This window comes from Chenopodium quinoa, unplaced genomic scaffold, assembly GCF_001683475.1.
Source record: "Chenopodium quinoa cultivar QQ74 unplaced genomic scaffold, ASM168347v1, whole genome shotgun sequence".
NCBI lineage: Eukaryota > Viridiplantae > Streptophyta > Magnoliopsida > Caryophyllales > Amaranthaceae > Chenopodium > Chenopodium quinoa.
In genome coordinates, this window is record NW_018743292.1 from 1,671,750 (window position 1) to 1,684,047 (window position 12,298).

General features: G+C 32.0%; 1 protein-coding gene across 1 annotated transcript; it reads left to right on the forward strand.

The window, feature by feature from the left end:
- Positions 1–911: 911 nt before the first annotated feature.
- Positions 912–5,610, forward strand: LOC110736256 (zinc finger CCCH domain-containing protein 53-like). The gene is made up of 9 exons (XM_021916428.1): positions 912–2,801; positions 2,910–3,083; positions 3,207–3,386; positions 3,490–3,584; positions 3,679–3,930; positions 4,048–4,189; positions 4,352–4,561; positions 4,651–4,730; positions 5,111–5,610. Exons 1-8 carry the CDS (start codon positions 1,741–1,743, stop codon positions 4,682–4,684), a joined length of 2,148 nt encoding a protein of 715 aa, XP_021772120.1. The 5' UTR covers positions 912–1,740; the 3' UTR covers positions 4,685–4,730; positions 5,111–5,610.
- Positions 5,611–12,298: the final 6,688 nt, after the last annotated feature.

The window sequence follows — 12,298 nt, forward strand, 5'->3', positions numbered from 1 at the left end:
ACGATATTTAGCAATAAGTAGATGATAATTAAAAGTTCTTATCTGGTCTGATCTAAATGTTTTTGGTATGGTCTGATCCGATTTGAATTTATTAAGGAATAAGTAATAAGTATCTGAAATAAGTTGAAGAGAACATGTCCTAACTTAATTGGTTAAGTCTTAGGCGTTTTATATTTAGAGAGTAAAGACTTGAGATTTGAAACTATATCTATACTGGCCATTGTCATTTACTCATTTGGTGTTCTCTATACGCACAAAAAAAATATGTTTATGGAACATTTCTACGGAGTAATTAATAGTGTGAACACCTTATACAGAGACAACAAAGTACGTATTTAATTTAGTACAAAGTACTTATTGTGTTTTGGAGAAAGGCAAATTAGAATTTGATTTAAAATTTGAATTCAATTAATTGAAATTTGTGTACATCATCATTAAGAGGAGAGTCCAAGTAGCGTTTTATTCAAGCTAACTAAATAACTCCATACAAGATTACAAGCTAGCAAGTAGCAAGATATTATTAGACATATGTTGGAATAAGATGGTCTCATTTCATGGGACAAATATCTCAACGGCTAAGGCTTACGCCAACATTGTGGATGGACACCAAAGTCCATTTCTTAATTTATATTTTCCCCTAAATAAAATATCCAATATAATTTTAAAATAATCAGAAAACGTTCAAATATTAATTAAATCCCTAAAATTGTGGCGTAAATGTAAGAGTTTTGAACCCAAGCACATGTAGAAGATGCAGTTAGAAAGATTTTGACCTCATAACATCAAAGTTACAAGTTGAATTTACAACTACTATTACAAACATTTCAAACCTTACTCAACTCAATAAATGATCACGCTAGATGACACAACTCAATTAATAATCATCAATATCTTTATAATTAATGAAATATATAACATAATTATATCATACCATATACTCGTCTCATACAAGAATTACATAGTCAAAATTAAAAAATGTCTCTCCAAAAAATCCTCTTTTTATCCCATGGTACGCACGTATTGCACAAAAATGTGTTTCAAAAGACAAAAGTTGTCTTAGAAGTAAAAGAAAAAAAAAATAAAAAAAAAGAAGAAAACCCAACACAACAAAACACTACACTAGTACACTACACTACCCAACTCAAAAAGAAAAAGAAAAAGAAAAGAAAAAGTTGCAATTTTTTTACTCTCCCAAGGCTGCAACAGCAGATAGCATAGCATTAGCACTGCTTGCTGCCAAAAGTTGTGGTTCTTACATTTTTATTATTTTTTTAATTACTCTAAAATAATTTATTTTTTGACATTTAATTAATAAAAATAATTTTAAAATGACTAAACTCTCAATCTCTCTCCCCCATAAAACATCTTCACCATTTTACCAGAAATCTCTCAACTTCATTTATTTGCTTAATTTATGATTTTATATAGTTTCCCTCTATTTTCCTTAATTGATTTGGTACAAACTATAATTAAATTAAATTTTAAAAAGTCAAATAAATAAGTAAAATTTCAAAAAAATAAAAATTTACTTACCCTTATCATAATTACTACCTTTTTTATCTAACAAACTTGCTTCAATTCATTACATTTTCCATCTTCTTCTTCCATAAATTCAAACCCATCTCTTCCTCTTCCCTTTCTCTTCTTCTTCCTTCCCCATTTTCTCTCTCCTCAAATTTAAAAAAAAATAAAAAAAGAAATCACAATTTGGGTTAAAGTTTCTCTCTCTACTGGGCTTCAATGGAGTCATATGAAGCAACAAGAGCAGTATTTTCAATGGTACAAAGCATAGATCCAGAAAACGCTTCAAAGATTATGGGTTACATACTGATACACCACACTGAGAAAGACATGATTCGCTTTGCTCATGGATCAGAATCACTCATTTTTTCTATACTTAACAGAGCTAAAAATGACTTAGGACTTTTATCGAACACTTCATCTGCATCACCTTCAATGGCTAATTCTTCCCATGCTTCTCACCCTATTACCATTTCTAGACCTAACCCACTTTCTCTCTCTCTTCCTTCTCCAAGACTACCCAACAATGGGTTCAACCCTTCTTCCCCTTCTTCTCCTTCTGTTTGGGCCCACCACCATTCTTTAAGCCCTAATTCGCTCTCCTACGCTGCTGTTGTCAATGGAAGCTGTAATAATAATAACAATACTAATGGGTCTTTTTCATCTTCTTCTGCAATTGGGTCTCCTCAAATTGGGTTTTCTGCAAAAAATGAGGGTAATTTTTTGGATGACTACCAATTACAGGAACAAAATCTGGGTTTTTTGAACGACCCTTTTTCGAAAAATGTGGAGTTTTTTGAGCAAGTACCTTCTTCCATTGATTTAGCAGTGAGCCCAGGTTGTAGAAGTGATTCAATGGGTGCTTACCCTTTCTGGGAAAACTCTTCTTCCGCAAGTAGCGCGGACAATAGCGCGCATTTTCATCGAAGAAGCGCGTCTTTCAATGATTGTTACTATGGAACTGATGATTCTACTTCTGGGTTTGGTTTTAAACCTTGTCTTTACTATTCTAGAGGCTTCTGTAAGAATGGTAACGCCTGTAAGTTTGTTCACGCCGGCGGTTGCGGCGGCGCCGGCGGTGGTGGGTTCTCGGATTCCGGTGATGATTCCGGCCCAATTGTCGGTTCTCCTTGTAGCAAATACGACGCGTTTGAGCAGTGTCAAGAAGAGATTTTTAGGTCTAAACTTGCTCAGCAACAAAGATTAGCTGCTCAGTTAATGTCTGGTGGTATGAATTTACCTTATAATAAGCTGAATTTCCTTCAAACTGAAGCTCAAAGGTGACTATATTTTAATGCATTTTGTTTTAATTTTTTTGTTTATTATATGGTGTTACATGTGTAATATATGATTGGGTTAATGGGGGTAATTATAATGTCATGTTGTAGATCTGCAGCAGCTGCATTGATGATGGGTGAAGAGTTTCATAAGTTGCACGGCCGTGTTAGGATGTCAAGAAATGATTTTGCTGGGATGTATTCTAACCCTGGTTCAAGACAGATTTACTTGACATTTCCTGCTGACAGCACTTTCAAAGAAGAGGATGTTTCTAGTTATTTCAAGTAAGATTTTTATTTGAATGACATTTTTAGATGTTTAATTTTGCAATGATTAGCTATAATTTTATGTAAAATGTAGTAAAATTAAAACAAAAAAATTGTTGTTTTTTGGTGGTGTGTTTGAAGCTTATATGGACCAGTCCAAGATGTGAGGATTCCATATCAACAGAAGAGAATGTTTGGGTTTGTTACATTTGTCTATCCTGAAACTGTGAAGCTTATATTAGCTAAAGGAAACCCTCATTTTGTCTGTGATTCTCGTGTTCTTGTTAAGCCTTACAAGGAGAAGAGCAAACTTCCTGACAAGTAATTCTCTAACCTGAAACCTGTAAATGTTTTGTTTCATGGTTATCGTCGCTGAAAGCATGGGTGTTTAATCGAATGTCATTGTTTGTTTGCTTGTTTGTAGGAAGCAACATCAGCAACAGATGGAAAGGGGAGATTTTTCGTCGTGTTCGAGCCCGTCTGGGCATGATTGTAGAGATCCTTATGAGTTTCAGCTTGGTGAGTTATTCATTCAAGCTGTTGATATAGCTTTGAGCCTTTGATTGTGGTTTAATGGCAATGTAGCTTAGTTATTTGTTTGTTTTATGAATAGGAGGAAGAATGTTGTACAGCACTCAGGAGATGTTACTTAGGAAGAAGTTAGAGGAGCAAGCTGATTTTCAGCAAGCTCTTGAATTTCAAGAAAGAAGGCTGATGAACTTGCAACTGTTGGACTTGAAGAATCAGCAGCACCAGCACAATGCATCAGTTGGTTCTCCCATGTCCTCGCCGCATTTTGCCCCGGCTCCCTCAAATCAAACTGTTCCGCCTCCGTCGAATGGGATCAGTCATGATGGTTCTGAAGGTTGTTACTTAATCCATTATTCACTAATTTTGTAATATTAGCAATCCATGGGTAGTTGGTTTCTTCTTACTACGTAATTTGTTCGAGTTTTGACGCTATTTGTGTGACATAATGTAGAGAATAACAGTCCAACTGGGGCATCTGATGAGCAACTAGCTGAGGGTGGAGGAGTCAATGCTGCTCTGAGTGATTGTAATGGCAATGGGCAAAATAAGGAGGATAATAGACCTAAAAATGAAGAAAATGAGCTGGCTGAAAGGTATATAAAAAAAAAAGTCATGATAATTTATTCAAAAAGTCCATAATGTTGCCTATATTTGGCCAATAGCACATTCGTGCAAATATTTTTCCTGAATTTTCATCATCACATGGCTATTATTATTATTACTACTAACCCTTTTAGCATTATCATGAAATGCAGTGGCTTAGAGCACATCCTTCCTGACAACCTCTTTGCTTCTCCTAAGAAATCTGTCTCGGAGCACCGATCATCGGTTTTCCTGCCGGAGTTTGATAATGGCGGTGTTACTGCTACGGCCGGTTCATCTACTGCCAGCTGTGACACCTCGATGCCTGCCTCTTCTCCTCTCGGCTTGGCTCCGCATAAATCTTGTTACTTCGAGATGCCTAGGTATATGCTTAGTTTAGATGTTGTGGTCCAAATGACACTCAAGTGTTCATTCTTCTTTCGTGTCCCTAATCCTTGGTTAATTTTTTCAGGCTTTCGCCCGGGCAAGGAGCTCTAGGAATGTAGTTTTCAAGTTCAGCCGTGGACAGCAACTTGGGGATTTTCCTTTATTGTAAGGATCTAAATACATAACTCATACGTATATTACTTGTCGAACCTCTAGGAATTCAAATCAAATTGTAGTGTTTAAGTGACAAGGAACTAAGGAAGTAATGACTTAATGACTAGTAGTATATCCAAGGACTAGACAAAATAATTTGGTTAAAAAAGTTGATTAGACACCATTCTATGTTCGTTGTTAACACATAATTTTACTAAAACACCCTCGACAATAGCTTCTTTTGTCCACCCCCGATGGACAGGCTAGTAATTTTGTCGTAATCTTTCTAATTGAGGGCTATTAGGAGTAACATCATAAACATCATTTTCATAGATGAATTTTCACATAACAATAATATGTTTTGTAATATTTGTTGTTTCTTGTCCATGCAGAAAAGTTTGACGAATGAATATGCAAAAGATAGGAAGGCAAGAGATGGGAGGGAAAATCCCCAAAGTTGTACAGCCAAAAACACCCAACCCATACCCAACCCAACAACCATCAAAAGGAAATTAAAGTAGGAAGGTCTTCTCAGAGATCACTATCATCCTTATCATCATCATTATGATCATCAAAATACATATAATAGTTTTTTTTTTCCTTAAATATTTTGTTTTACAAGAAAATAGATAAATGAATACTTAGGGGTACAGATAGACTGATTTTATGAGAGTGGGGGGTCTTTCATGACTTTTGTACCCTCTCTGTAGGTGTGTACTGGTACTGGACCACACAAAGATAAGCAGCAACCAAAAAAAAAAAAAAAAAAAAAAAAGGAGCTAGTTATTTTACTAGTTTATGATCTAAAAGAAAAGGGATAAGTTTGTTAGTGGTAACTTTTTGTTGATTATACTACTAGTTTATATCATGATATATAATAGAATTTCTACCTTTTCTTGTTCTTCTACTACTCATACTCTCTTTATTTTTCGCATTTATTTGAGTTTTATAACAGTTAGGCAATTAACAGGGAGGTGAATATCGATAATTCTAGTGTTTGCTTATCAAGGATAACATTTCGCCCTCTGTTAGATGTCTAACTAGTTGCGAGTAATCATTTTACTTGGAATAGTTCTATCTAATACGGAGGAAGTATCAGAAGCTGAAAGCAAGTCTTTTTTAGGTAGGGGAGTATAACTACTATACTGATATAGATACTCATGAAAGGTGACTCAAGTAGAGAAGAAAAGCTGTTTTTCTCAGTTACTCCTTTTTACTTTTTTATTTTTATTATATTTGTTTAGTTATAAATTTTTAAATTTTTTTTGTCATGTTAATATATTATTAATATTCTCTGTAGTGTAGTGTAACCCACTTAAAAGTTGGAACTTTGGGAGTGAAGAAGAGAATTTCAGAAAAAGGAAAAAAAAAGTGGAAACTTTAAAAACAGAATTAATACTAAAAAAATTACTAAAAAAAAATGAATAAAAATTCCTTACTTTTTTGAAATTCTTTTGGGTATAAAGAAAAAGGTGAGTTCTTTTTATGTGAAATTATAAAAAGGCAAAAACTTAAAGAGAGAGAAAGAAAATAGAGGGAAGAGAGAGAGAGAAAGAAAGAAGGGGACTCTTTTGTCTCATTTTGTGGTTTCTTTTAGTTGGACATGAAATGAGGTGGGTCCTACATTGTCACATGGGTGCTGACACATTTTATTATGAATGGGTGGTATTTTTGCATTTGCAGAGTTTTTTGAGTGAGAAAGATGAGTGTGCTCTTATATTTTTACTCCTTTCACTTTCTCAAGTTTTTTTTAACCTTATTTGACTAAATTATTTTATACTTAATTCATTTTGGGTGTTTAAAGAAATTGTGCTCATTTGGAATCTGTTTATTTTTGTCATATAGTTTTGGATAATTTGGATAATTTTTCTCTTGTAATATAGGGGTAAAAAGGTAATTGTAGGTGAATGAGAAATAAATATTTCCTTCGTTACATATTATGTCTTACAAATAATACCTAACAAATTCCAAAGCTTAAATTAATAATTAATATGTAACAGAAGAAAAAATAAAAAAATGTAGAGGGTAAAAAGGTAATCTAGGTGAGTGGTGGATTTGTCCTTGTTTTTTGGTTGCATATGGTATGGTGTATGGGTAATGGTGCACACTATCCAATTCCCTTGTGTCAAGGTGTTGTGTTTTTATAGGTGTAATTTATCAATTGGTTTAATAATTTTTACTGTTTATGAAATTATTGATGCCATGCTATTGCCCTGTTTTTTTTTTTTTCACTGTAAACAGTAATAAATAAAAGAGGGTCTTGAAAGTTGGAGAGGACTGAGTCAGAGACTTTTTATTTACCAAGGTTTGTATTTGAATTTTTATTGATTAGTCTCACTCTTAAATGGTGCTTTTATCTGCCCCAAAAAAGCTAAGTTTTTCTCTGTTTCTGTTTCATTTTCATGCTCTTGTTCCTAGACCATTTATTACTAATGACCCATTTTGGACCCTTTTTTTAAAATTTAGTTTGTGATTTTACCTTCTCTTTTGGTTGGTGGGATGGTATATTCTAGTAAATGGGGTTAATTTTCTAGGTGTGTTTGGAAATGTGTTTCTAGGTAATGTGTGCATCATTTATGGATGAATCAAAAGAGTGGGTTTTGGTCTCGGCTTAACTTAGACCATACATACGAGGATTGTTGTCATATTATGTGAAAGTATTTAATGTGAGCGAATTAAATGCGACGACACAATATAAGCAAGTTATATGGGTGAAGTCTAATGGCTAATGTTATAGGTTGTCTATAATGGAAATGAGCTATTTGGTTTGGTTTAGAAATGATAAAATTTTAGATGTAGAGGGTGTTAGTACTTAGTACGAGTTCCTCGGATCCCTTCTCAAAGTGGTGGATCTCAAATCACTTTCAAATCTACTTTTTTGATTCTATTCTATATGCTTAATAGAAATTCCAACTTTACTACCCTTTTTTTTTTAGGTAAATTTTTTTTTTAGTTGAAAAATATGAAAAAAAGAAAAGAAAAGGCTATTGCCTTGTTACCTCGTGTACAAGTTTCTTCATTATTGGGTACGGAAATAGTGTCTTTATTATTATTATTATTATTATTATTATTATTATTATTATTATTATTATTATTATTATTATTATTATTATTATTATTTATTTACTTATGATATCATGGTAGTAATTAGTAAAGCTTCGTGTTACCTTAGATTCTTCTCTTTCTCTCAGCTTAAGTGAATGCCTCGTGCGTAACTTTGGGGTGTTGTAAAAGGCAATTATCTTTATTTATTCTTGCTAAGTATACTAAAATGTTGCGTAAACTATGTATTTTTTTTTATTTCAATTCTCCGCATTCCTAAGCAAAGCGTGAGTTTTGCTCAGTTTAGCTAACTAGGGATTTCTTGGCCGGGACGTCGCGTCTTATCTCTTTCTTTGTTCTAAAGAATACTCCTATTGTTCTATAATACATTAATACGGAGTAGTTTTCATGCTTAGAGAATGATAAAAATTGGAAAACTATAATTATTACGGAGTATGATATGGATATGGTATTTCTAGCTACATTAGTTAATTGTTTATAATTACTTTGCGGCGAAGAAAGTAATGTTAAGGGATTTGTTGATCAAGTAATTAAGCTCCCATGGAAGATTTTTTGCTTTTTAGGTTAAGCAACATTAGAAGATCATGTTGGGAAGAAAATGATTGAGAATTTTGGTGTTAGTACATATTTTATACCTCTGAAGGTTAACAAATGCAAATGTGAGACCTCTTTGGAAGTTAGGAATTTAGTACAAACATCACCCATTAAATGTTTCTATTTTCACGTACTTTCACTTTCAAAATTAATCTTGTCCAATGCAAAGTCCAAGTCTATATTTTTAAATCTTTACACCAATCATCATGTTGATGATGATATATCTTATACAAGTATATGTGCTAAGGAGTACTCCGTACATTATTTGTTGGATTTGTAACATTTTATTTGCATAACTTAAGCTATTGATGTAACAAGGGAGTAACATAAGTAGAAGAGAATTTCGAAAGCATAGAAGGTAACGCCTTTGACCAAATAGTTTAGTATACTTACTCGTATGTTCTTGTAATTTGTCATGTATGAATATGCATACGGGCCTATTTCTTTTTTACGTTAGGAATTCTTCTCATGAGGAAGACTTCCTAATGTTATTTTCCTTACCTTTAAAAAAAATTAAAAAATAATAATAATAAAAAAATGAATATGCATACAGCCTAATAATTTTCACATTATTTACACACGAAGTGTATAACATGAACAAATACAAGTCATACTAGTATCATTAATAGTTAGTTGACAATCAAAAAATAGAACAAAAAAAAAAAAAAAAGGTAACAGATTACGTAATTTACAACTAACAGTGAATAGAATAGTGTATGGTGTGTTGTACTAGAGAGTAGTAAGCATATCTTGAAAGGCATAGGTTAGGATGAAAATCAGCAGAGAAGCAGGGTTGGGTTTTGATTGTCGTTGAAGATTTGAAGAGTGAGTGGGTAAAAAAAAAAAACAGAAGATGATGCAACAAAATACCCTCATTTTCTGCTAGTCAAAGGCCGTGCAAATGTGCAATGTGTTACTAAACCATTGGTATTATTGTTTTCTGAATTTTACTTTGCTTTGCCATATCGGACTAGTAAAAATGCGGTCCCTAGACTTTAAACGGATCTTATGGGATCTTGGATAAAAAATAAAGGGTGTTAGGATTTGAACCTCTAACCTCTCAATCAAAATTAATTATTAAGTTTCGATGTGTTTTGGAGTCATGGAGTTATCTATCTATACTAATATATTAAAAGGCGTTTTTAATAACGTTTACGTGTCAAGTAAACTCCTTTTACTATGTCACGTCGCCCACTTAATTACTCATAACACCACACGCAACCTCTAATTCTAGAATTAAGTGTCTTGCCACCAAGCTATGTGATTTTTTATGCAATCTTTTGCATACAAAATATTAGTATGTAGCAAATGATAATATGAACAACAAATTTAATTACAAAAAAATTGAATCATAAATTACAACGTATATTAATGATCAGTTCCATGTAATTATCGGGGCATCGTCCGGGTCCAAAAACTAGTTTAAGTTTAATACGAGTAATTAACTAGCTAGTGCATGTGTGGCCTTGTTCATGAATTAGCTAAGCTTTGTACTTATGTTTTGACAACCTTAGATTGTGGATAGAAGAGGTGCCTTTTAGTATTTTTGAGATTGTAATGGCTGATTTAAGCCTTTTGGTTGATTAATAAAGTTGCTATGATCATTTCCAGTGAAAAAAAAAAAATCGTGTGTGGCCGGCTCTCGGGCATTGCATTGAAATGCTACTTTATAACGTCTGCATTTAAATAGGTAAAACGTTTTGACTTTTTGCATTATACTCTTGTGGCCTTGTGGATACTTGTTGGAATCGTCTCAATTAATAGTTTATTACGAGTAATATTCAATTGTTAAAAGTTTTACTTATTGATAATTAATGATATTATCAGTCAAAGTTTTGTATTGCCATACGTGCACAAGAAAAACGCTTTATTTATTTAAATACGGAGTGAGTATATAATGTTAGAAAAAGGGAATAACTCTCCATTGTTTTGGAATTGTTGATGATTTTCTCTTTATATATATGTGATCTTATATGCATGAGGTTCAGTGTTCAAAACTCGTGTGATGTTTTTTCTCATCGGTAATGACATGGAATAATTGTTGCAATGCTAGTGGTAATGTGGCGTAATGCTAGTTAAATGATGGCATGACACAATGTTAGTGTAAATTTTCGTGACACATAAACGCTTTTAAAACACTTTTTAATATATAAATATAATTCAATTAAATTTATTTAGAGGGGATTACGCCCTAATTGGTCTCCGGGGAAGGTCCCACTTTAATTAGTATAGACTACAATATGTACGATTTATTATTTAGACTATAGTATTGTATAGATCATAGTAGACTATAGTATTGTATAGATCATAGTAGTATGTGTGATTTTAATTTGTTATTTTTTTTACGGAGTAATACATAGATATAGTAGTAATTTATTAATTTAATTTTTGATGAAGTGAGAAAAAAATCAAAAATTATACCTTTTATTTAACTTTTAATTGTAATATAAAGAAAATAAAATAAAATAAAAATAAATAAAATTGAAAACTTAGTCCAAAATAAAGATACAAACTTTGGGAAAAAAAATGGTGGACTGTTATAAAATGTAACTAATAGTCAAAAAAGTAATCCAAGCTAATATTCTTAAGTTAATTATTCCTGAAATAATAATAATACAAGCACCATTTATAAAAGGGACATCTTAAAGTAATTATCAATCATAAGACCTAAGATATAATCAAAGGGTAAAGATTATATAATGATGCTACCTATAATAAAAATATGGTGTTATATGATACGATACTATGATATATGTTCAATTATGGACCATTTATATTAATGTTATAAATTCCACCCTGTTTACATCATATACTTGGTCCCACGTTTATTATTCAATCATATTATAGAGTGATTATCATTTGGAGTAGGTGTTAGATTTTCTAATTTAAAGTAGCTTTCTTAATCATGTCTTTTGAGTTGGAAATTTTAGATGTAGGAAAGCCAAAAGAGACATTTTTGATAAGTAGACAATATTATTACTACTAACAACAAATAATTAAAAAGTGATTAATTAATGGTGATAGGTATGCTTATTGTGTAAACAATTGGATGTTGAAGAACATATATATGTCTAACTTTGTTCTCAAACGTCATCTTTTACCGTGTATCAGTGTGATCAGATTTCAAAAATTGCACAAAATTTTCTATATAGGGTATTTATATATAGGTATGTACGTAATTTGTTTCTTAATTGAAGATGAAGTCATATATTTTGAAATAAAAATCTAAGATAGGACCATTTAATCTAATTTTGAAAAATTGTCACGAGTTTCACATTGCAAAACTAATTGAATTCATAACGTAGATTTTGGATCTGGTATGCACTTAAATGACAAGTGAATGCCAAATGTAAGAAAAAGAATAAATAGATAAATTGGACCACCCTAGTTTTGACAATCATCTTGATCAATTAAATATTTAGGTTTAGCAAGTATTTGCATCACAAGAACTACGTAAGGTATTTGGGACCATAACGGTGAATTGCCTTCTACAATTGGCATATTAATATGCATGTCATATTAAGCTAGCTAAGTGGTCAAAACTTTGCATTATTTTAATAATTAATTCCAATTTGCATGTAGCTAGGGTTTTGCGAACAATTAATTTATTTGACGTCTTTTACACACAAATTAACATGCACGTTGCAACCTAATTTAATTTGTTACTCTTTTAATCATATTTATACAAGTATATGATTACTACTGCCCTATATTCACCTCTATATAATTCTATAAAATGCTCTTGAATAAGAGGCATAAATTTCAATAAATGAGTCACTATTCTTCGTCATTTACATATTTGCATCATATATTCACAACCATATTATGAGAGTACTCAAAATAATAGGCCATTTGTTTCATGTGTAAGATTTTAGAAATAATTAGTGCAACTGATGAGGGGAATTGAAGTAATTAGTGTATGC